The sequence below is a fragment of the Oryzias latipes genome, chromosome 21 (assembly GCF_002234675.1).
Source record: "Oryzias latipes chromosome 21, ASM223467v1".
In the NCBI taxonomy this organism is placed as follows: Eukaryota; Metazoa; Chordata; class Actinopteri; order Beloniformes; family Adrianichthyidae; genus Oryzias; species Oryzias latipes.
Window position 1 is genome coordinate 8,244,044 of NC_019879.2, and position 25,934 is coordinate 8,269,977.

Below are 25,934 nucleotides of genomic sequence, written 5' to 3' on the forward strand. Positions count from 1 at the left end.
TTTGACATAATTCAAAACCTCAAACCTAAATAAAAAGTTATCATTAAAATAAAATGACAGACCAAATCTCATTTGAAACTGGTTGAAAGGGGACCTTTAGCCAATCTGTTAGTTCACCATAAACTTTTAAACTCCTCTCAGCAGAATACATTGGCTGTATTTGAGAACTGGACTGTGTTCCAAACAGGAAGTACCTACTGGCTTCAAGAGGCCAAAATTCCGTAGCCTTTTAGAGAAATAAACAGCTCTTACTCAGTCAACTTATTTGTCAGAGTAACCATTCTTGCTTGAATATCTTTTGTTAACATGTTCTTGATAATCCTATTTTTATCTTATTTTTTTCGGAAGTTCTAGTTATTCAAGTTATAAACTGACCAATCAGATGCCTTATTAAAAGTATGTAGCCTCATCCTAACCCTTGTGCTATCTTGTGGGGTCCAATTGACCCCACTCCCAATGTTAACGTGCCCCACTAGACAGTGCGCTGAATCTTTTTTCTTCAATGATTAGTGAACTACACTGGTGTCCATGGATTACATGAAATCTTTCCACCTTTATCCACCTTTGTCATGGTAGGGATAACACATAAATGTAAGGGTGGGGTCACCAGGACCCCACAAGATAGCACAAGGGTTTTACGTCCAAAACGCTCGATCATCAGCTTCACTCCTACCTACACTGATGTCCTCCATTCCAAGACCATCACACTCCTCCATATTCTTGTTCAGGACAGAGGATAAGGGATCCCCTTCTTCCCCCATGAGAAAATCCACAGGTGCGCTCTCTGTGGAGCCTCGCTGACCGTTGAGCAGCCGAAGGCGCTTTCGCTCAGTCTCTAGCTGACGGAACTTGTCGATGCAGTCGTCAATGAGGGAGGATGGAGCCTTCTTGTGACCAACTGTGACCTTTGTTTGATTAGAACCCATTGATTTAAAGACTTTGCTGGATAAAATCATTTGATCTGTTGAAGCGGGATAACGTTTACCTTGCCACAGTACAGCACTTCAAACTTCTGCGAATTGTAGAACGCCTCTTCGGTTTCCTGTTTGGGCTTCGTGTCTTCCTTAAGGGCTGATTTTGACACCTGTCGGATGCTGCTGATAACCTCTGGAACCTGGCGCAAACACAGGAAATGCAGGGTTATGAGACATTTTTAAACCAGGAGTTGAAGACAAACTGAGGCTCAGTCAACTAATAACAAATAAATTCAGCAAAGGACACAAAAACACACAATTCCAGTCACAAGAGGGACACATTCTGCATTATCACTGATGCCACGATCCACTGACACTTCCAGAAAGCCCAATCAAACCTATCATGAGTATCAAATCAACTATAGTTTCCCTTTGATGAATTTCTAATCAAATATAGGCAAACAAAACCGTACATTGTTATCAGAAGAAGACAGGGAGCTGAAGAATACCTGCACCTTCAGGCATTAAGGACAGACAAAGAACTGGAAGAAATCAGAGCCTTGAAGGTCAACGTGTTATGACTTCACTGTTTTGTGTGATTAAGCAGTTAAGGAAAAGCCTCTGCTTTGACAGCACTGATTCTTAGATATGTACAAAAATAAACATAACACTTGTTTAAAAAAAGCTAATGATGGAAGGACACTTTTAAAAAGAAAATTCCTGAAAATATGAAGTAACTTGGTCTCTGTAGCACTTTACAATATAAGCTCCTTCAAATGATTTGGTGTAAAAATCATCACTTTCTGCCAGAAATGTTACCAAAGTTGCAAGATCTTGTCAACGTATTAGAAACTCTTAAGACCTTGGTTGGTTTCTCAAAGTCTCTGCCACTTTTAAGATGGAAAGATTTCAAACTAAACATGACATGTTTGAAGACTAACTCCAATAAAAGTCATGTTTTTGGTGTTTTTAACATGTTCTTGAGGCATTTTTCTGATGATGGAGGATATTCATAAAGAAACTTAAGCTAAAAATCAATCATGCGTCCACTTGTAGACGACTAGATCCATGTACGTCTTTGCTTTCCTCATCTGACGTGGCATCTGCACAGCTGGATATCTCCAATATTGCTCGACATGTTTGTTGCACCACTCATGTTAGGTTAAGGGTGTGAGAGACTGTGAGCTAGCGGGACAGATGGATGATGGGAAGTGTGGCCAGGCTTACTCCGCACTAACATTTTCGCCCACAACTCAGAGGCAAATTTCTAATGAACTACTGCCACTCTGCAGAAACTATGTCCTTGAAACTGACACAGGTTTTTGATTTGGGCCCAAAAAAACGGCATAATCATGATTAAAAGACCAATGGGAACACTTTTGTTATAGATCAAAAGATGATAGAAATAGGACTTTAAATATAAAAAATAAAGATGGGTACCTAAACATGGGTTGTAGCTGTATGGGTTTTCCCTAAAGCATTTAAGAAAAGGTTATCTGAACACTCTGGCAGGAACTATATATTTTTTTTAAAGAATATTGTGTAATCCTTTTAAACGCTTTCCCCATTGCTGCTTCCTAGACAAAAATGAACCTAAATCCAAAGGGTGATAACATTTAAAATTCAAAATAAAAAGCAGTATTCTGTTGCATGAACTTTGCAAAACATGTAAAAATGTTTGTGACTGTGTTGGAGGAGAAAACTGGAAAGGGGTGTTATGTAACCTCAGATGTGTGGCTACAATGACAGCTTAACAATAAAGGAAAGAAAACAGGATGGGAATGATTGTGAATGAAATAAGCTTCCAACAAATGGAATCCAGAGCAAACATGAGAGACAAACATGTCTGGTTTATAGCTGCCGTGGCCACATTCTCTAAACAACTGGCCTGTCAGTGGATTAGCCGTGCCTGAGAGGAGAAAGAAAGCTGTATTGATTCATGGTTGAACGTAGATGGTGCAGGCGGCAGGTGCATGATGCACAACAATAAACGTAACTGATTTTCCAGCTGCTTGTAGACTTATTTTTAGGGATCCTTTCAGAGTTTCTAGAGGTTGAAACTATTTTTTCCTGGCTCATCAAAGGTGTATAAAATGAACAGAAATCAAGCTAGAGGCCTCTGTGGGAAAAGCAGACCTGTTCCGGCTAACATTGTTGGCACAGTTAGGTCAAGATAATTGAAAAAGGCCTGCTGACTGACAATCACAGCTGCTCTGTCTGGTCACCATGGATAAAAAGTGACAGCCATTTTAAGGAACTGCTGTCTGATCTTCAAGAAAGGTGACACCCTAGCACCATTTTGTTTGATTAATCACTTTTTATCAACTTATCAACTTTTCTTCATGGGAAAACAGAAACGTAACTTGACTGGGAGTCTCCTTTAAACATATCACACCTCATTAAAAATGCTGGTACTGCTGATTTCACTTTCACTCAACAGCGTGTGGATTTATCAAAAGGCCCTGAGTGTGAACTCAGTGGTACTGGGTGTCAACAGTTGAGCTCAGCTTTAAAGCTTAGCAAACATTAGGCTTGTGCTCTGAGCAGAGAGAGCCTTGAGCACCTCTCTGCATAAGGGTTACAAACATCCTACCTCCCTACAACAGGCCATAATAAAATTAGATCACACAGCAGCTGGCCGTCTGCACCATTAACCATAAGTAGCAAGCAACCCATTAGCTTAAAACCATCTGCTGTTGGGCCAGTGATTGTGAAAACACAGGGCGAGAAAAGATTAAGCTACATGTGTAGTTAAAAGTTACATGGTGTTCAAGAAAAAAAACAAAATACAAGATAGACCACGTTTTTTCCCTCTAAATAAGCTGTAAACAGTAGAAATGCAACAAAAGTGATTTTAGGGTCTTTAAGTTTGTTCAAACGAGGTAGCAAAGTTCTGGTTCCTGAGGTGAAGCTTTCAGTAAAAGACAGACAAAAACAACAAATGACGGGAGTCAGTGGTACGTCCACCAAGTAACCACTGAGGTCTTGGTACAAATGCAAGTCACTGATACTCTCATCCATGGAAGAAGGATTTTTTTTCCAAAATCTCACAATACATTCCCCTTTCCTCCTTTCTGTTATACAAATCAGTCGTCCTATCTCTTTTGCAGAAAAGCTGTCCCAAAGCATGATGCTCCCACCTCTATGCTTCACATAGAGTGGTGGTGTTGTAACTCAGCATTTCACCACCTCCAATATGACGACTGGCGTTTATTCTGAAGAGTTCCATTTTGGTCTAATCTGACCACATGCCACTCTCCCAGTCCTCCTCTGGATCATCCAGATGGTTTCTGAAGAGCTTTGGACAGGCCTGGACATGTGCTGGCTTAAGCAGGGGGGACCTTTGGTGTTCAGCAGGATTTGAATCCATGACAATGTTGTGTGTTACTATGGTAAACTTTGTTCCTGTGGTCCCAGCTCTCTTAAGGTCATTGACCAGTTCCTCTGAATAGCTCTGGGCTGTTTTCTTCTAAGGATCATTTGTTCTCCACCAGGTGAGATATTTCTTGGAGGGCCAGGTGAATGGAGATTGTCAGTGATCTTGTATTTTTTCCATTTTCTAATAATTGCTCCAACAGTTGATTTTTTTTCTCATGAAGCTGCTTGTTTATTGTAGCTTGGTCCATCCCAGTCTGGTTCAGGTCTACAATCTTGTCTCTGGTGTCCTTTGACAGCTCTTGCAATGTAACTGTTTAAAGTCCCCCTATGACAAGTTTTTTTTTCAAATAAAAATGTTCCCAGTGGTGTTTTAATTATGATTAAATCCTACAACCCAATTGTCTTAAAAAGCCGTATTTCATGTTTATCCGAAGCCTCTGTTTACAAAATCTCCTATAAATAGGCATGGCCATTGGGGCTGGGTAGCCCCAGCACAAATGACTATGACTGACAGAGTCTCTATTCTCAAAACTTTATCTTTAGCATTAAGAAATGGTGAAAAGTGAGATATTTTTGGTTCCTAATCTACACTTTTTGAACAATGTGTGGAATGACAAAACGACAGTTTGTACCAGAACCTGCTGTTTAATAAAATTTACACACGAAAAACAGCTTTATTGAGCTCATGAAAATTGCTTTGAATTACATTATAATTTAGGCTACATTGCACCAGGAAGCAGCACTGGCTGTGGTCAGAACTGATTTGAAGCTTGCACATGCAGATTGTTGAATTACCTTGCACAGCAAATACAATGAAATGCCAGAAAAAAAGTTACTATTCGCACGTAATTTTTGAAATATGGCCAGTGCTGAGCTTTTTTCCAGGCCGCACGGACCAAGAGGAAGGTTTAAGGTTAGGATTACGGGTTAAGATCTGTTCACACAGAACGCGGTTCGCGCGGCAGAGGCGGCGAATTTCAATTTTAAGTCAATGTTACAGATGGGATCTGAGGTCCTGCGGCGCAAATTGCGTGGGAGGTCTGGCAGCAACATGATTTCAGCTGCACAATTTGGTACCGGTCTGAACCTAATCACGGGTACACCCTGGACAGTCTGTAGCAGGGCCAACACGATCACTATGCAAGCTCCCGGGAGGCGAGCTGGTGGCCAGACAGAGACCAACCGCGGGGTAAAAAAAACAGCCTGCCCTGACCTCCTCAACTTTATGATATTTTTCTTATTTTCATCGAGGCAATAATAAAAAAGGTCCCCTGGTTTTTTTCTTGTTTTTGTTGTTACCCTCTCTGGCTAATCCGGGACAGCAAGCCTTCAAACTCGGTCAGAGAGAGAACACAAATGCGAAGAAGACATTTCACCCAACAGCTTATGGGACTTTAACTTTAAGTGTAAATACGTGCGGCCAACAACAAAATCCAGCCCTGGACGCACCTAAAATGCATGGGGAGAATTTAACAGCGTGCCATCTTCTCTTGTCATGCACCTGAGCTTGTGCACGCTGGACAGGGCAGATCAAGGAGCTTGGCTGTTGTGACATCACAACAGCTCATTAATTCAAACCGAGCGTCTTTGCAACAGTTTGATTGATAGGGATTTAAAAGGAAAAATACTCCGAAATGAAATGACTTTTATTACATTTGTTCTCTTTCATAAGAAAAATGCCACACGTACATGTCAAAAACTAAAATAAAAACGTGATTTTCATCGGAGGGGGACTTTAAGGATGTGGACAGGTATGTTATACAGATAACCCTTTTAAACAGGACACATTAATACAGATAACAAGTAGAGGATAGAAGAACGTAGAAACAGGTCTGTGAGGAGCAAAATTCTTCTTTGTTTGTGGAACATAAACACTTTTCTCTGCTCCAAAATAATTTCTTTTTTTTTTTTTACATTTTATCTTTCACAGTTTAAACATTACAGGCCTCTTTCATCTTTTTAGGTTGGACAGTTTGTACAATCTGTGACCAACAAATACTTTTCTTGCCCCACTCTGAAGTATTAAGTAGTCAGAAAATGTGCTTTTTATATCAATGGTGATTTATAAACAAACAGAATGACTCAGTTGTATAAAAATAACTAAGATTGGGGGTTTTTGAGAAAAATGAAAAGTTTGTATGACTTGCCTGCGTCTGACCTACTTCACCCTTACTTACCCCTACTTCTTTAAATGTTTGCTATGACTTGTCGCCCCCAGAATGCCCGTAGAAAAAATGGTGCATGAACATTTTTGCCCTCACTGAATGGTTTAATATTTCCTGCAGGTCACCTGCGTGTCCTGTCCAAATTTGCCCCTTTTTTTGCTCTCAGACAGCCCATATTCACTCGAAAGGGCATTGGCTAAGGCATATAAACGCAAGACTTGCCTACTTTATAGGACAAAGTTCATGTTTCTTTAAAAAACACAAAAGTCCTAATACCATTGTAAGATGAGCTAGGTGATTACACTACATAACTGCAGCTCTGCTTCCCATCACTAAAACATGATTTTCTTTTCTTAAAAAAACTTTGCATTGCAAAAAAATGTGTCAGCAATGACTATGACAACAATAGTAACAACCATTACAGTGACAGAGAGCATCGTTGAATCAATGTCAGAGGAAAAGATTACCAAGCATTGAAAAAATAAGTTATAAGAAAAAAGCAAACCCCAAAAGAAAACATTTATTAAAAAAAAATATCAGGGTCAGTATTCTTGCCTTGGTATCCAACTGTGGTTTTCTGGTTACCAGGAAATGTTGGTCCGTTGACTCAACCACTAACATTAGTCGTCTGAGAGGGTTTTTAATGTGACACAGCAAGATTGGCACATTTTTGTGAAACTGGTGGGCAGAAAATACTTGGTCTTGTATCATAAACTGAACAATACAAAAGAGGGAAACAAAAATAATGGATACACTTGATCCCACTTGGCTTAGAGCTCAGAGTAAAATAGTCCACTGTGGCCTCGTTCTGAGTCATAGCAAAGGTTAAAAAATAAGAGGTTTCTGCACATGCTCAGATTGCATATTTCAAAACAACTAAAAAATGTTCTATTTACATCTGCAGCTACCAGAAACTCTAAGGAGGTCAAAGGTTAAACTCCGAATGGCGGCTTTTTAACGGAAACTCTTTTCTGTATTTGATTAATTTGGAGAAAATGTTAAATGCAGCTTGTTAACCTTAAACTTTACAACACTGGTAGAAATAACTCTTACTAAATAGAGCGCTTGAAGTTGCATTTCAAGTCAAAGAGGTCAGACTTGATTGTAAGCGCCGAACCCCTTCAAGCCTTCTCAGTGCAACCTGACTGTTTTTTTTTCCAAAATGGAAAAGTGTTTCTTTTAAATCAATCAAACGTTAACTAATCCTAGAAAATCAGTGACAGCCCTTTTTAGGCTTTAACGTCATCTAATGACTTACTACGACTTCTCCTTTAAGTTTTAAATAACAGGGTCAACTCAGGTCACATCATAAACTAAAACTGACAGAAGCCTCTCGTGTAAAAGTACAAAACAGTATTTAGCAGGTTTTTTTTATAACTTTGTTGACACAAGCAGAAGATTTTCAAACATGCCAACAGCGTGCCTTCAAAACAACACACACCTCTGTCAGTGATGACATCTTAACAGCAGAGTGTTGTACGTGACACACTTGTGGAATAATCCCTGTGTTCCATGTGTTTCTCCTTTTAGTGGTTTCTGGCTGCCAAACCAGTTCTTAAGTCATGTTTTTGTCTGTGCTTCTGTTTGTTCAAGATAAAAAAATGTTTTACTTTAAACATCTGACAGAGCCAGAACCCTTAAACTATACAGTTAAGTGGAATGTATGTTGTTTCTTTCCATGCATTCACATCAACCATGATATAACAGAACGAGAAGACTCCAAAAAGTACAAAATAGCTTCAAATATGATTCGTCTAATGTCAACACCGGATCATTTTTAACAGCGTTTCTAAAAAAAACAGGCATCATTAAAACAAAGCAAGACTTCATAGTGAGGGATTACTGACTCTTAATGGATCCATGCCTGATGTCTGGACATGATTTGACTGGTTTATGCTTAAAAATGAGCTGGCACACCTGTGAAACTTGAATCTGCAGGGCAAAAAGTCATCTACAGAGTAGAAAACTTGAAATGAACGCATGGGAAACCTGTTTTGCAGCAACCTTCTATTTACATTAAATCTTCCCACTGTGCAGTCTCACTTCATGGGCTGTGTTTTGAAAGGGCAACATGGTTTTTATTGAGGATCAAGATTTCACTTTTCTATTATCATTTTAAGGACACCAACTGTGAAGTGAAAGTGAATGCAGAACAAACAACAACAAAAAGACGATTTAAGACGTTGGTTTAGTCGTTTTTGGGGGTCTACTTTTAATACAAGCACCATTTCTGGTATAATAACAACTGTTCTGTCAAGACCGTTTTAGCACAAACTTTTTTTAGCTCTACTTTGACCCAGTGACCCCTCTCCACTGCAGAGGGATCACTGGGTCAAAGTAGAGCACAGTGACACGAAGCTTCTGCAATCTATTTTTTGAATAACTTAAAATACAAACAACAGACGGATATCAAGGTGATGGTTTAATGTACCAGCTGCTGATGTCTGGCTTTTGTTACACTTTATAAGAACGAAAACCGATGCAAGAAAAGATACAAAACACTCCAGAAATAATCTGGAACTTCTGTAGAAATACAAGGCAAAAGAAGAGCAAATTACACCTGCTGTCAGATGGATAAAGCAAGTCTAGAGCTAAATATTTGACAATGAGCTGTCAATCAAATTAAATCAAACAAAAAAAAGCATCCCATTTTAGCCTAATTTACCCTTCATATCTTATGCATTTAAAAATAAGGCCCACAGGCTTGAATATTTCTGAAAGTTATTGGAGCCAAATTACTCTGTTAATAATTATTAAATAACATAAGCGTTTCACATTATTGTAAATGGGGACTGACTACTTTATGTGATATGCTGAGCGATTGGATAGCTGGACTGGCACACGAGAAATCAGGGTTTGATTCCCAAGGGGCTTGATGAGCCTCATCCAGTGTTGGGCAGGAAGAAAGCTGTACCAAACTACCTTTGTGAAAGCTGATTCTCTGTGGCAACCCCTGAAGGGATACACTGAAAGGTGAACCACTTTGTGTAATAGGCCACCTTTTGGTTAGCAGGTGTACAGATCTGGCTTCAATTTCATTTTAAAATGAGGGATAAGGAGGGAAGGAAAGTGTGGTCTTTGGAGACAACCACAAATGGTGAACAAGCTAACAGTACAAAAAACTTGTTGATGTATGCAGCCAAAATGTTTTTGGACTTCAAAAAGTAAGAAAAACAACTCCTAAATGGATGGATATCATTATTAATTCTGGGTGGCCGTGATGCAGAAGGTAGAGCAGTCCACTTCTGATCAGAAGATTGCAGGTTTGAGTCCCACCTTGCCTGCCCATATGTTCACCGCCTTGCTCAAGCGTCCTTGGGCAAAGACAATGAACCCCACAATGCTCCTGGTGGTTATCAAACCATATGGGTGACTGGGACTGTAACGTTCTTTAACGCAATTCATCATTGTGTTGGTCACCTTTCGCCACAGCCAATCAGCTTTCACTGATTTTCACAGGTGGTTTGGCGGAGATTTACACCGGATGCTATGGCTGCACGGTATGAGGAAAACTTGCGTCTGCGATATTAATGATGAATACTGCGATGACGATATAACTTGCGGCATATGAACAAATAGCAAAACAACCAAAAACATTATTTCCATTTCACTGAAACAGTTTAAAAATAATACTCCAAATGACCCTCGTCTACATTGGAGGCGAACATCTAACATAAAAGGGCTCCATCCGATTGGTCAACAACGTGAAGGGGTGCATCTGATTGGTCAAATGCATAAATGGATTTATTTAATTCATTAAATACTTCAAGCTGCCATAAGATTGTTTTAGCACATTTAAGGAAACCATTTATTGCAGTTTTCACCATGTTTTGCGATATGCATATTGCACTGCTGGATCTTGCAATAACGATAAAATTGCAATATATTGTGCAGGCGCAGTGCCCATCCTATTTTGTCTGGGCTGGGGACTGGCACAGGGAGACCCAGACCCCTGTGGCTAACTCAATGCCTAATTTTAAAGTATTAAAATATGTGTTAATTTGCCTTCTTGTGTTGGACTCAGAGTGATGACATTTTGTGGAAAGTGTCATGGAATCTGTTAACATTGAGTTCACACTGAGAGAGGTTTGTGCTTGAGAGAAACTTTTCTAAACACAAAAAACTATCTAGTGCAAGGCTCTCTAGCGCCCTGGATTTTAAAAGCAATTCAGACACCACACTCACTACTTTATTTGTTGTTTAAATGCCAAATATGACAAAACACTGCTTTTCCAAAGTAAAAACAAAGACTATTTATGCATCCACTGTGTTGAAAAATTGGATGGTTCATAAAAAATAACTTAAAAATACTTTTTTCACATGGAAAATTGATCAAATATGGTGTATATTCACCTAGTGACTATCTATGGTTTTCCGCAGAGATTTTCTGGGAAATGTCTCGAGCACTGGGTTTTGGAATTGCAGATTTGGACAGCACTAAGAAGTGAAGGAATTTCGGACACAGCCATAGTTTGAAGAGTGGGAAGTAAAAAGAAATGTGTGTCTTTGTGCAGAGATATCAGTGGAGGTTGGGGTTAAAAATTCAGGCCAAGTGGCCATAGTTACAACAAATGAATGGAACTCAGAGTAATGTCCTTGTAAGAATAGCCGTGCACACACACACATACACACATGCACGTGCGTGCACAGCTATGTAAGAAGGTGCACGTGTTTTCTGGCTGTGTTGACCTTCAGGAACTGTGGAGGAATATTCACAATGCTCAGTTTAACATCAAACCTGTGACCCAAACACTAACTGCCCTAAAAAAAACAATTGTCTTCACTAAAAATATTAATTAATGAAAAGTAATCCAATAGGTGAAAACATTTATGTCTTAAAGGATTTATGAGTTTTATTAACTAAAAATGATTGGATGATAGGTCACTTTAAAGATTTACACATAAAAAAAGAGTTGAACTAAACTTACACAGCCTATACTCAGAATTGTTGTGGAGAACCATCTCCTCCCCCTGTGTGATGCAGGCCTACCTGGTTGGGGTCGAAGGCCTTGAAGACGTGACAGGACATCTCGGACTCCGGGTTGTCCGGTTGGCCGCGCAGCAGGTACGCAAAGTAGGAGAGGTCATTGCTGTTGTGGATGAAGCGCGCGATGAGCTGCGCCTTGTGTTCGAAGATGAAAACGGACGAGCAGTTGCTGCTGGACGGGACGCAGCGGATGAACGGCGAGTGGAGCAGCAGCTGAACTTCTCTGGGCTGCATGACGGGGCCGAAGCCGCCCTTCTCGCTCCTCCGGCGGATCTCGGCCACCAGCCACGGCAGCATGGGCAGGGTGGTTCGCCTGTCCAGCGTGCACCAGCCCACGTACGTCAGCGCGAACGACTTCCCCGCTGTTTCGTCGCGGGTCTCCATGTCGGTCAAGCAGACTTCTATCCTAAAACGGGTTGGACAACAATAGGGACTCTCTTTCACGAAGCTCTCGGTTGCGCGTTTGTTGTTAACTTTCCATGTGGACATCCACAGCGATCTGACATGTGCATGGGATCCCCCTAAACCTGCTGCAACTTTCAACAAAATAAACTGAAAAATGAACAAAAATGTTAAAATCTAAATAACAATAAACAATACTGTTCTCTTAGTGATTTAGAGGGGATCTGCTGAAGGCCATGGATGACAGCCCTGTTTCCTTTCCTGCTCCTCCGCCTGCAGAGGCAGTCTGCCACACTGTAGGCTGATGTCTTGTTGTGCAAGGTTGCCGCCTGCTAAAACGTGGCTCTGAATGGTCCCTGTGTAGACACAAGTGGCCCAAAGACATCGGGTTCCTTTAACGCGCGGCTCGTTTCTTTCTCCGAAGCGCATTTACGCATTCACGGCCGAAGCGCGTAACGCGTTAGGAGCTCATTTATCTGTTTGGTCTGACGAAATAGGAGACATTTGCTCTGATTCCTGTTTTTGTCTTGAAATAAAGTTTTTTATGTGGGATCCTTTCTTCGTCAACGCCTTTGGAGGCGGAGCGCCCCGTGCGCGCTGACAGTCCGCCCAGCCATCCCCATGTTGTGCCTGACGAGCGGGCGGAGAGCGCTCAGCGTGGAGCTCCGCCCCCCTCCGGAGACTGATGGATGGTAAGTGATTCTCGGGGCGGTTTAAGTGTGTGCTCCGTCTGTGTGTGGCACCAGAACTCCGCTGAGTGCTGTCCCACTCTCAACACAGCAGAAGTGGAGGGGATAACCCAAATTTCACGGAGCACAGCTGTTGTGTACAAGCAGCTGGAGATCCTGCTGTATTGGTGGAGTCCCACCTGATATTGTATACAATACACGGACGAATGAAGAGACCCCCATACACACACACCCTGCTTAAGAGCGCCCCCTCCCACATGATTCTTAGAACTCCGTCTATCCCCAAAATAGCCCCTGTCCCACATAAAATCTGTTCAGGATCAAATCACTACTAGATTCACTGGAGGCAAATCAGCTGGATTCTGATATAAACAAATAATGACAAATAGCCATACGTTTTTTTAAAAAGTAACTTAAAGGAAAAAGCACATCTTCTTAACTGCAGATAACTAAAGACCCACTCAGATCATTGCTTGATCTATTGTAAAAGTGTTCCCATTTTTTATAAATATGCCGGTTTTGGTTTTGGTCATTTTTTTTAATTGTCGTTTTCTAGGACATAGTTTCTGCAGAGTGGCGGAAGTTCATTTGAAATGCACCACTGCTTGTGACGGCCACTGCCTTTCTTTCACCTCCAATACTGAGAGCTCTCTGTTTACATGCTCTCCCGCTATCTTAAAGCACCTCAGACCCCCAACCTAACATTAGTGGTGCAACAAAAATATGGGTCAATATTGGACCTATCCAGCCATGCAGAGGAGGAAAACAAAGACATACGTGGATCTTGTTGTCTGCAAGTGGATGCATCAGAATGAAGCAGAGCAGGGAGGTTGTGGCCCGCCCAGTGCATTTTTTACATCACATTGAGCTCTGTTTCAAATGCTTTTTCCATCTGCTCCTGATTCACAACGATTTGTATAAAGAAATACTCAGAAAAGCAATTTTGAGCTTAATTTTCTTTATATATGTCCTCAATCATCAGAAAAATGCGACACGGCCATGTTAAAAATATTAAAAAAACATGATTTGCATCAGAATGGGTCCTTAAAACGTGCACCTAAAGACAAAACCTGCAAGAGCAACAAAAATATGAACATTAAAACTACAAAGATAAACACATTTAACTGTTAAAAGAAACTGATGTCTACAGAAGCTTAGAAAACTTTTATGAAATGTGCCCTGCTAAAAAAAATCCACAAATGAATGAAAATGGCAGGTATTTTTTGTATTTAAAGCCTCCAGAATCTTCGTCTGGCAAGGGGGTGCTTGACATTTACCTGCCTCTCCTGCTCTGTGCATAAATAAAACATTAGAAGTCTATTTTAAAAACCGCTAAACCTCAAATTTTAAACAACTTATGATTTGATTTGAATTTTGCAAGAGTTTGTGAAGCGGACCTGGGATATTAAATAGATTTAGATAAGGTTTACATCTACTATGGAAGGAAAAAGACAATTAGAAAATAAAATTAGTTTCAGAACAATCCAAAAAGCAAGCACATTTATGAAAAAAGGGGTTTTTTTGTGAGAAAAAGTGCTGACATTTTCATTAAAATACTTTTTTTTTTTTTTAAACGTAATCAAAACTCATCTTTTCACTCCAGCACCCACATACTCATGTATAGATGGGTCTAAATTCCATTAAAGAAAATATGTTTTCGCTAATTCATCAGCATCTGAACTCTGGCTGAGGAGAAAATATTCCTGACACATTTTCGTCAGGAATTAGCAAGTATAGAAAGAGCTATTGTACATAGGGAGGCAGTGTGACCCCCTCCCGAAGAGGGGATCACAGACGGACTCCTTCTCCTACCTTTAAGACACACGAGTCGATTCATCAGAGTCAGAACAGGGTTTCACTGTGCAAATTTACGTTTCAGAGAGACGCTGCAGCCTCCACATACAGAATACTTTTCCTTTTAGGTCACAAACTTGCAAGATGAACTCGGAAGACCAGGAGACAAATCTCTTTGTGGTTCAGAGAGTTTCCACATATAATAGCTCACTGAAAAAGGAGCTACAGTAAGACGTAAAGGGTATCAGATGCAGCCAAGCTCAAACAAAGCCTACATCTGTCATGGTTTGGGTTTCTTTGTTTTGTTTTTTTCTTTCTGTCTTGTTCTGTCATGGTTGAGTTCTGTTTCCTGTTTTATTTTGAAAGGTTTCCTGTTTTGTCATGTTTTTGAGTTTTACTTCCTTTGTCCCAATCTGTCCTGATCATGTTCACCTGTGCCTTGTCTGCCCTGTCTGTATTTAAGTCTCGTCTCTGCCTTCCTCTTGTGCTGGTCCATTAATGTCTTTTAACGTCTTTATCGGCTCTTCCCTCATGCCATGTTTTCATGCTATGCCACAGTAAGTTTAGTTGAGTTTCATGTTCCTGCTCTGCAGCGCCTTTTGTTTAGAATAAACCCCTTGCCTTGGAACCGTGTGCCTCCGTTTCTGCATTTTGGGTGCTTCCTGCTCACCAGCCCCCCCCCACCTGACAACATCTGCTCTAAATGACATCACTGATCCACTAAATCTTTCATAAACAAATGTAAAATCAAAGTCAAATTAAAAGTTACTGAGTATGTCGCATTTCAGTCATTAAGTCAAAAGCACATAATTTAGATAGAAATTTTAAAAATATTAGGTAGTCAGTTCTACTGTAAAAAAGTACTTATACTTTTAGCAATCCTGGCATAAAAGTTAATTTCTTTAAGCTCAGTGGAGAAATCTATTTGTGCGGCATTAAAAGAAAACACATCAGTCATCGGTTTGCTGATTTAAAACAACCAAGATGCTCTGATAGTTTCTAACAGGACTTTACTGAAGCCATTAGAACTAGAAATAAAAACTGTTGATAATGCCGTGGTTCAAATGAACACATTTAGTCTGTGTTACATTTACATTGAGCCTCTAGGGCAACAGAAAAACATAGTATTTCAAGCTTTGCAGTCATTTTCAGTATTAGATTCGGTGTTCGCTACTTTTTTTCTTTTCCTCATTTTTCTTTAAACTCCTATTTTATCACATGTATTTCTGTGATACCTGATCTAATAAATAGGGAATGAAGCTAAACACCCATCCCTGTTCACTCTTGATAATAGATTTTGAATATGAAATGTGCTTACATGTGTTTCATCTTTATGCATAAACACAAAAGCTGAAGGGTTAACCATGGGCCGATGAGCTAAGATATCGCAAAACACTTCAATACAGTACTTATAAACCACTATTAGAGCAGATTAACAGTATTTTTGCTTTTTGATAGTCCCTTTTTTGGTCTAAATTCAGCACTGTATATTTTTGTATCCATTATTTAACCAGGAAAGTCCCATTGAGATCCACAGATCTCTTTTTCAGGAGGCAAATTACTACACAACCCTTTATACAATTTAAAAACATGTTAGTGATTTTATTTTAGAGTAGCAACAGAGTTGTGAGCTGTGTGATTTAAATTGTTCTTTGCAGTAAATTCCAGGTTGTAGGTGCCCAGATACTGAAATGCCAGCTCTCCCCGAGTCTACAATCTTTTTTTCTGTTTGGGGGGGAAATAAAAGAAAACACTTTTTTTTGGTCTTTTTAATAGAAAGAATGGTTGCTTGTTTTTTATATAGGAAGTTAATAAGTTGGATCCTTCTGACATCTGTGCAAAACTCATTTGAAATTATAAGTACCTGCAAAAATACTGAAAAGAAGGTATTTAACTCTAGGTATTTATTTTGAAGACGGTTATTTTCAAATATATTAATAGGACGTGTGTGCAGATAAACAATTATTTATAGTAATTTTGAGATCATTGGAGAGGAATCCTTGTGTTAGCTTGTTCATGCAGTTCATGGTTGTGTTTAAAACAGGTGGTGGCTGATCCTCATACAGTCTCCATCAGAGCAGCCATCTCCTTAAACTGCTTGTGGAAGTTCTGTAGGAGAAAAAAACCACACATGAGCGTCAGCGTGGCCTCCTAAATGTAGAACATCAAAGCTCCTGTGGGTGAAGGCTCACCTGAAACTGTGGAACACTCATCTCAAAGGACTTCTGACAGATCAGTCCAGAGGGTTCAGCAATTTTCAGCAGCAGCGTAACGTACGGAGAATTGAGAGATCGGCAAATGTCTGAGCTCACCGCCATCCCCAGCCTCCACTGCACGTCCACCACCTGCAGCGAACGCAAAATCCGCACGCTCAGATCGTCCACTCAACTATTTGAACTGACGGACTGCAGTGACTGTGGACGCACTTGACCGATGCGGAGCGCGGCTTGGACCTCCTGCTGGGCGTGGACTGCGGCGCCCTGTTCACTCCACAGCCTGTGCAGAACCTGAAGGGAGGCTTTGGACCACTTCAGACTGCCTTCTTCCAGCTTTGACACCAGCTCATCAGCGGAGATGTTCCTCTGTCCTGCTGACCTGATGACAGCAAGCATGACGTCATGACCTTCACACCACTCCAATCATCTTTGGCTCTATTGTAAAAGCGTTCCCAGTGGTCTTTAAATTATGAATATGCCGTTTTAGCCAACATCATAAACCTGTGTCTTTTTCTAGGACATAGTTCTCTGCAGAGCGGCAGGAGATCATTAGAAATTAGCCTGAGTTGTGGGCGGGACTATTGTGTTGGAGCAACCCCACCCTCATTTCCCATCATCCATCTGTATACTCTCTCTCCCGCTATCTTACAGCCTCTCAAACCCCCAACCTAACATTAACAGTGCAACAAAAATACTATGTCACAAATAAGATCTTTTTCAAACAACATTTATTCATCTGCGCCTGTTTCACAACTATTTGAATAAAGAAATATAACACACTATAACAGATGGTGGGAGGACTGGGTGTGGGAAGAAGTTTGGCCAAGGCTTTTACTTCTTCTTACTCCATTTCAGATATTTTGTGTATTCTTTTTAATTTTTCATTTTAAAGTGTATGTCCAAAATAAATTATCAGGATCATCATCAATATGATTATTTTTTGCAAAAGAGAAATAATATTAGACTCTTTTTATCGCGGTTATCTTCTTCAACGTTGCAGGATATTTTCCTGCCGCTTCTGATGCCATTTTTCAGTGCAGGGATACAAACTTAAGTTGGTAGCGATTCAGGAACCGATAGAATATGTTTTTGCTCGCTTGAAATTTTCTTTAGCAGCTGGCAAAGAAGCCGACAGGCCGGCGTGCTCTTCATCTCCCCTTTTCAGATATTCCTCCCTGGAACGCAAAAGTCTCATACAAGCTGAGTTTTTGAGAAGAATTGGAGGAGTCACATGACTGGAAAAAATAATCTATGAATACGTGAAACAGGAATAAGTGAGGGAATACTGTAATGTGACATTAGCTACAGTTTTATTAAACATTAAAAATTGTGTTTCTAGCCTCTGGTCTAACACTGGATCCACCATAGTGGAAGAGGGGCAGTATGACTAGCTAAAAATTGTAATGTGAACATTATGAGAGAAATACCTGAATGTTAACAAAAGAAATCGGATAATTTCTTGTTGAGCTTCATGATTAAGTCCGACTCCAGCCTGCAGGAATTTCTGCAAGGAGACAAAAGTCCCACATAGGAAGTTGGTAAGACGGACAACAGTAATGTCAACAAAAACTAAAAAAATTTAAATAAATAAAAAAAGACCTACGTGAGAAATTTCAGCTGAATCTATTCCGCTTGTATGCCCTTGAAGGTAAACCAGAATATGCTGACTCTGTGGAGATCAAACAACCTGTTTTACAAGTTGAGCCATACATTAGGAATAGGGAATGATTGTTAGGTTTTAAATCCTATTAAATTTGATAGTAAAAAGAAAAGCATTTTATTTTCGTGGAGCTAGAGTTCTAAGACTAAGAAATGTAACTACATTTTTATTTTACTCTGAAATGTTTCCTTTGTATGGTTAATTAAAAATCCTGCCCACTTTCATTCATGTCTTTAACTTGTTAAAATGGGGATAAACGGAGAATTTAGGATTAAATCAACTCACCGTTTCAGTGAACAGATCTGGAGGAAGTCTGCAGATGTTGTCAACAACACTGTTCATACCTAAAACAAAGAAAAGTTCAAGACAAAAATATCGACAACGTACATCCATGTATGTCTCTATTTAGGAATTCATTATAGTTTCTAGATGATTTTTTTTTTTCCAATTTTAAAATGTTAAATATAGATTTATCTACCTTTCAGAGGAATAGGCACATTATAACTCTTTGCTTATTAAGTAAACTTCAGTATAATTATAGCCAGTATACTATAGAGCAGGGATGGGCAAACTGCGGCCCGGGGGCATATACGGCCTGTTAAACTATTTAATATCCTGCCAAACTGGAATAACTTACATTGATAATCCTCATAAATGTTTTCTTGTCCCTGTAGTTCTGGTGTCTCCCTAGACCATGGACCTTTGTTTAGGTGCAGAAAGTTATTCTGCATTCATGTGGTCTTGGAAGATTTGCTGTTTTTTCTGACATTCATGTGTTTTCCGAGTCGGGCGTTCATTTTTCCGATGAACGCCACATGAACCCATGAGGGACATCAACCCATTGGTGCTATTACCACTAATATAAGAAAACAAAAAATCCAAAATGTTCTGTTCTTTTAAGACATGTTATATTTTTATACAAGTTATAGCATGTTTTTTATCCAGATTCCATGTGATTTCTTTCTCTTAAGAGGTGGAATAACGAAACACCCCACATATCTGCTCCTGCCTTCCTGTTAATTTGACAGAACTCTTTGTGTCAAAAGGTTTCCCCATCCCTGCTATAGACCATGTACCTGTAGTGTAGGAAGTATTCCAACTGAATTCATATATTGTAAACTAAAGTTTACAATATATGAAGTATATAAAAGTAAACTACAAGCTAAACTTTAAACTTTTAGCTAAAGTCTTATGCATACCTTTGCTAAGGGAAGAAATTAAGCATACAAACTGCCCCTTGTTAAACTTAGCAAATAAACACGAAAATTAAAAATGAAATGGATAATCTGGAGTAACTCAGCCTCGTTCATATATTTAAAGAAAGAAAAACATCAAATATATCAGTGATGTTTGTAAACTCTAATTTTATGGATCTGAGGAACTTCAAGTAAAAATCTATGTAACATCTACCTAAAGGTTTTCTGTAAAAAGACAACGACAAACATTTCAGTTAAATTCACAACTGGTGTTAGGTTGTCAGAATTTCTTTTAAAAAAAGGGAGCAAACCTACAAGTAATTTCGTTGGACGTGTTTGCTGCTATCCTGAGTCGGTTTAAACTAACCGGAAGTTGGTTCTTCTGCTGCAGGCATCTTCCTCTTTTCGCCACTCCGCTGTAGACTGACATCAATGGTTAAGAGTCCTCGGAAATAGTATTTTCTTGTCCCTTCAAAGATTGTTTAAGTGGTTTATCATGGATCAAAAATAAGAAAACAAACAACTGGGCAGACACCGCCTGCTAAATCCTACCAACTGTTTCGCTCCTACTCTTTCAGACGAATGCTGCCCCCTGTTGTATCGGAGTGTATCAGCAAACAAATATTTCATATTGATGCTCAACAAGGCTGATCCAAACATGCTTAAGTAGAATCGTGTTTCTTTAAATACAAATAAATTCCTACAGTTATTAACACGAAGAATTAAAATAGTAAAATAGAAAAATTTGAGAGAGACAACCAGGACATCTAACATATGATACATAGATGAATACACACGCATGCGTTCGTGGAGACCTGACAGAATATGTAACAATAATTTGCAATGCAGTGGTATTAAATATGTTTTTTCTTTAAAAATTAAATTAAATAAATATCAAATTTTGTATGAAGATGGGTACCGACTAAATCGCCTGAAAAGACAGACTGGATTTATTAGAGAGAAGAAGAAGAAAACGCTAAATACAAGAGTCCTCGGTGCAAGGATAATATTGTTGGTTAAATTAGACAGCATCATGTAAACCATGTGTTCTCATATCCAGCAACATCCTGAAACATCTTCGGGTGCTGCAGTAACGATAAAAATTCCTCTGCAAACACCTGCTATCATTTTACGTCAATGTCAGTGTTTTGACTTACTGTAGCATATTAAGTTGCTGCATTTAAACACTCGTTCCTTGTCAATAAAACGTCAGAAAAACTTAATGGAAATCACAAAACCCCATACATCCATTTAAGCCACGCCCATAGATTGGAACTGTCCATTGTTCGTTTGATGGTGGACAGACTTAGTGAAAACTTGAAAATATATATACTTAAAGCATTACTTGATTTGATTTATTTTTTATTATTAATAATATAACTTATTCCGTAATATCATTTCAAAAAAGTGTTTAACATTGAAGTGCTTTTAAAATAGATTTGGACCGCTCACCCCCACGTCTTTTGAAAACATTGCGGTGCCCTTTTTCCAATACGGAAGCGATTCCAGCTGTCAGGTTCTTTTTGTAAACATCTTCTGCTCCTTTTTTGTATAAAAGTAAACATAATATCTAGGGATATTTAAAATGGCCTCTCCACGCTGGTTGCCTCTGGAGTCAAATCCTGAAGTATGAACTTTTTCATGAATATCTCTTTTATCTGAGTCATTCATTCCCAAGCATGCGAGAAGCTAACTTTTAGCTAGCAGAGAATAGAAATGTGTTGACATTTAAAAAATTGTTGTAGTTGTTTTAAAATAAATTTGACATTACGGTTATTAATTAACATTTTCTCTTTGTATTTTTTCTATTTTAGGTCATGACTAAGGTGAGTGCTTCCTGTTTTCTTTTTTTTAACATGCGACAGGCCTAACACTAGTAGTTGTAAGTGTTCAGTTCGGGACTGCACAGTGAGAAGAATGCACAGATATTGTTAGCTCATCAAAATATAATAAGAATTGCATCATGCAGTAAACTTTGTAATAATTTTTTTAATGAATTGCACAAAAAATGCTCAATTCACCAACTCATAGACTAAAGTTATTATTATTGAAAAAGATTTACACACAATGTATTGCCCTTTTATACTCCACACTACTTTACTGTTTCCTGACAATCTTATGTTTGAAAAAGTCTAGACTATTTCATGTTAAAACGCAAAAAAAAAGGAATGTAAAGCCCACAAAATCAGTTTTTTGATCGCCATTTGTTGGAAATCCAACTAATTATTCTACGAATTGGGTTTGGCTTTTTTTAAATGCTTTTTTTGTGTTTAAAGATTACAAATACAATAGAAAATTGAAGGCAACAGCTTACTAAAGCAGTACCCATGAAATAATTTAAACAAAAAAATGTTTAGTATTCCTCAACAGGACCATGTTTCTTTTCTGTTTGTAAAACTAAGCCCTTCCTTTTATGTCTGATGCAAATTTTTGGGTTACATATTTTATAATGGTTTTTTTGGGTTTCCCTTTGTGTTGCTTTTTGTGTAGTTTGTCAGTTGTTTGGGTATGAAGCCAACCTGGCAGTTTGGAGACGTGTACGGATTGGATCCAGAGTTGCTCAGCATGGTACCCAGACCCGTGTGTGCAGTTCTGCTCCTCTTCCCGGTCACAGAAAAGGTACTCCTGTTTCCTAAAGCACCTTACTGCGCTTAGTAGTCGGCTGCTGAGCCACAGAATGTCCTGCAGTTGAATTTCTAAGAGAGACGTGCTTTGATTTTTTTCCATCCAGTATGAGGCCTTCAAGCAGGAAGAGGAAGAGCGGCTCAAAGAACAGCCCCAGGAAGTGTCTCCTGATGTTTACTTCATCAAGCAAACTATTGGAAATGCTTGTGGAACAATAGGCTTAATTCATGCCGTGGCAAACAACCAGGCACGTCTGGAATTTGGTGAGTATTTACTCTGCTTATATCTTCAGGATATAAATATAACTGCAAATTGACCCTATTATTTAGCCAGTCTCTTCTTTTCTATTAGTAATTGTGTCTGTGGGTTGTATATTTCTATTTTATGGTTCAAAAGTCCAAACAGAATTGCCTGGGAATCCATAATTGGTTGTCTCATGTAAATTAAACAAAGAAAGAAAAAAAAAACGTATTTAAAATGAATTTTCTTAGCCAGTTTTCTTTGCAACTAGTTTAGAAGTTTTTCTGGACATTCATCTTGCTCTGGATGGGGCGGACATGTGGAACATTCCTTAACCATGTGAAATCAAACAGCAGGGTTGATACAGGAAGCAGATTATCAGTTCAACACATTGATCCGAATCTCCCACTGCCTTTCCTTTTTTCCCAAAGCTTTCTGTAACGGTGCTTCTGCAACACACAGTAGTTCGAGGCACATCCTTTGAAGCATTAGACTTTAAAGGGCCTACATCATGCTTTTCTTAAGCCTTTCAGAGTCAATTATATCCATCTAAATGATAATAATTTACCTTTGGCACATTAAAGAAGGATAAAAAAAAAAGAAAAGAAATATAACTTATTTTTGTGAACTCTTTTCCCGCCTGGAAATAAGACGACTCAATCTCTGAGCTTTCACTCTTTGTGAGAGCCGCCCATTTCATGACGTCAACCTAGAGCCGGACTCGGAAGCAATTAATAAAAGCATTTTTGCCAATCATCGTAGCTCTGTGGAGAAAGTGTGTATTTGTGTTAGCCTGGGGCCGGTGCTGGAAGTGCAGACTCTTCCTGGAAGGGGCTGTTCTACTCTTATCTACGTCACAATGTGAAAACTCGCTCATTCTAATGGGTTGGGAGGGGTTGGTGCTCAGAATGCATGTTTTTAGAGGAATACTAATGCGTAAACGGATCAAAATACCGCATTGGAGTTGTTTTTTTTGGGAGGAACGAACACTACAATGCATTTATAAGCTCAAAACAGTTGATTTTGCATGAAATAGGCCCTTTAAATCCATTGACCCATGATCATCATGACTGTCGTGTGGTACTTTGTTCTAGTTTGAATTGAAAGTCAGTGGATAGCTCAACACGCATTCAGAGGAAACCAGTAACTTGTTGGCAAACAAGCTTTGAGCTGCCTTCACTATGTTTACCCTCACATGATCCATAATCCTAAATGGTATATTTCGTATGAAAATACATGCATTATAAAAATATTGATTTATGTAGGTTGTTGTTCTCCTTCTAGAACCGGACTCCCCACTTAAGAAGTTTCTTGAACAAACATCCAAAATGACTCCGGAGGAAAGAGCCGTCCTCCTCGAAAAGGATGAGGTAGGAAGGTTCCTCTGATGCGTCTGTCAATCTGCTCTCAAGATCTTTATTTTTAGCATCTATGAAACAAAGAAATGACTTATCAAGTTAGAATAATCATCAAAAGTATGAAATGTGTTGTTAAATGTTTTCAAACAAACACATTGTAAACTAATATTAATGCTAAAGCATCTTTTTTTTGTATTTCAGAGTATACGAGTTATACATGAATCCAGAGCGCAGGAAGGGCAGACTGAGGTTTGTGCTTTCCAGAATAAAAGCTTTTCTTGAACTTTATCTCCACATAAAAGTCACAGAAGCTGCTTCTTGTCTTGCACAGGCGCCGAGTTTAGATGACAAAGTCAATCTGCATTTTATAGCCTTCGTGAACGTGGGCGGACACTTGTATGAGCTCGGTGAGTAAAGGATCTTAAAATATTTGGATTTGGCGTGGCAATTTTGGCTATATCTACCAGTGTGTGAAAGCCACTCGATATATTCTCCCTACTTCTCGTGTAGATGGCAGGAAGCCGTTCCCTGTTGTCCATGGAAAAACATCAGAAGATACTTTACTTGAGGTAAAAACAACAACTTTAAAGCAGATTCTTGAAAGGAAACTCATTTTTGTTTCAAATAAAGTTTAAAGTCCTTCTCCGATCATCTTCTGATCCATTTTCAAAGCGTTCTCAGTGGTCTTTAAATTCGTATTATTCTGTTTTTGCCAGTTTCTGGAGAGCGGCAGGAGTTCATTAGAACTTGTTGAACCTCGTTCCATTTTTATTCTTTAGAAACGTTAGAGATTAGAAAATATCATAGCTAAAATGTGGAAATGCTTGATTTCTGTTGCATAATGATCTGCTGATCTTCCCCGTGTCTGTGTCTCAGGATGCTGTCGATGTTTGCAAAGTCTTCATGGCTCGTGACCCTCAGGAGGTCCGTTTTACCATCATCGCCCTCTCCAAAGACTCCTTCTGAGGAAAATCCTCTTCCATCCCAAGAAGCAAACAGAACATTACTGCCAAATACTCAAAGTGCTTTTTATAATGGGGAAATCAACTGTCATCAAGAAAACTACCAATACTAAAATGCAAGCTTAACAAATGATATAAATTTAATGAACTTTGAGCTTTGCTGTGCAAAAAAATAATGTTAAGTCAAAATCATCAATCACACAAATGTTGAAACGCCTCTTGTTGTTATGAAGTTATCAGATCTACTCTTCACGCTGCACTGATGTTTAAATCCTGATTATGGAGGATGTTGACCACCCCAAAAGGAGTTTGGTGTTTTCCTTTTTTGTTTTTACGTTAAAGGATACGGCCTGCAATGTGATGACGCCAAATTCAATGCGATTAGTTTCTAAGGAACTGTCCACACAAACGTTATCTGACAGAAGGTTCTCAAAACGTGCATCTCCTCTGCCGTAGGTGAGCTGGACATCAGTGTGGACAGTGCCTACATTTTGTATTCTATCGAATAAAGTTCAAGTTTAAAACACATTTTCATTGTTGGTCTTTTGAGTTTTTTCAAAAATAAATTAACTTTGCTTTTCCAGACCTTCATGTTTCATGTGCAACAAGAAATCCAACTCCAAAAAATGGATGAATGATGAAATCAAACTTTATTTATAAAGCACTTTTTACACAACAGTAACACTGTGCTTTACAGGCTAAAAACAATCAAAAATGAAATGCTATAAAATACACACAATGACTTCAAGCCTCCCTGCACCCAACACAATGAAATATAAAATGGCATCTGAATGAAACTCAATAGAAATACAAACTGAAGTGGAAACCTGGCTTGATGCTGATATGAGGAAACATAGATTTGGGGGATCTATTTACGCCAGCGACTGACCCCCTCATGATCACAGAGGACTTCCCCACGGGATATACCCTCTGATCAAAGCAAGCTGCCAGACCCAGGGGGTCCCACTGCGACAAACCCATACCATAAAAAGGGTTAGTCACCATGTGGGGGACGCCTCCCGAGATTAAAAACCAAATCTAAAAAGAGTAAAATGTATTAAAGTAAAAGCTGATATAAATGATAAAATAAATACAAAACCGTTTAAGGTAATAAAATAATTTAAATACCGAAAACATATACACTAATGGGCCACTTCAGTAGGCACACCTGTCCAACTGCTTGTTAATGCAAATTTCCAATCAGCAGCAACTCAATGCAATAGTCATGTAGACATGGTCAAGATGATCTGCTGCAGTTCAAACTGAGCATCAGGATGAGAAAGAAAGGTGAATGAAGCGACTTTGAATGTGATGTGGTTGTTGTTGCCAGACGAGAATTTCACAAACT

The 25,934-nt window shown here is 39.1% G+C and overlaps 3 protein-coding genes across 8 annotated transcripts in view; 1 reads left to right on the forward strand and 2 right to left on the reverse strand.

The window, feature by feature from the left end:
* Positions 1–12,539, reverse strand: part of tbc1d4 (TBC1 domain family member 4) — a 37,577-nt gene extending 25,038 nt beyond the window's left edge. The window contains exons 1-3 of one of the 5 annotated variants that reach the window (XM_020713317.2): positions 11,448–12,539; positions 986–1,114; positions 674–905 (exon numbers count right to left, since the gene is read on the reverse strand). In XM_020713317.2, coding sequence (XP_020568976.1) covers positions 674–905; positions 986–1,114; positions 11,448–11,933 — 847 coding nt within the window. In that variant the 5' untranslated portion in view covers positions 11,934–12,539. The remainder of the gene's footprint in view (positions 1–673; positions 906–985; positions 1,115–11,447) is intronic. The other 4 variants (XM_011489309.3, XM_011489311.3, XM_011489310.3 and 1 more) reach the window with 4 other exon arrangements.
* Positions 12,540–15,905: 3,366 nt separating this feature from the next.
* commd6 (COMM domain containing 6) lies at positions 15,906–20,664 on the reverse strand. 2 transcript variants are annotated; one of them, XM_011489313.3, is made up of 8 exons: positions 20,559–20,664; positions 19,769–19,870; positions 18,491–18,549; positions 18,149–18,214; positions 17,973–18,049; positions 16,756–16,924; positions 16,522–16,674; positions 15,906–16,438 (listed from the first exon to the last, which is right to left on the reverse strand). In XM_011489313.3, the coding sequence occupies exons 2-8, from the start codon at positions 19,794–19,796 to the stop codon at positions 16,388–16,390; spliced, it is 603 nt and encodes a 200-aa protein (XP_011487615.1). In that variant the 5' UTR covers positions 19,797–19,870; positions 20,559–20,664; the 3' UTR covers positions 15,906–16,387. The 2 variants fall into 2 exon arrangements, with proteins under 2 accessions (XP_011487615.1, XP_020568658.1); XM_020712999.2 differs by lacking the exon at positions 20,559–20,664 and adding an exon at positions 19,954–19,972.
* Positions 20,665–20,864: 200 nt separating this feature from the next.
* uchl3 (ubiquitin C-terminal hydrolase L3) lies at positions 20,865–25,114 on the forward strand. The gene is made up of 9 exons (XM_004081455.4): positions 20,865–21,028; positions 21,216–21,227; positions 21,892–22,020; positions 22,133–22,289; positions 23,551–23,636; positions 23,826–23,873; positions 23,956–24,031; positions 24,135–24,193; positions 24,501–25,114. Exons 1-9 carry the CDS (start codon positions 20,987–20,989, stop codon positions 24,588–24,590), a joined length of 699 nt encoding a protein of 232 aa, XP_004081503.1. The 5' UTR covers positions 20,865–20,986; the 3' UTR covers positions 24,591–25,114.
* Positions 25,115–25,934: the final 820 nt, after the last annotated feature.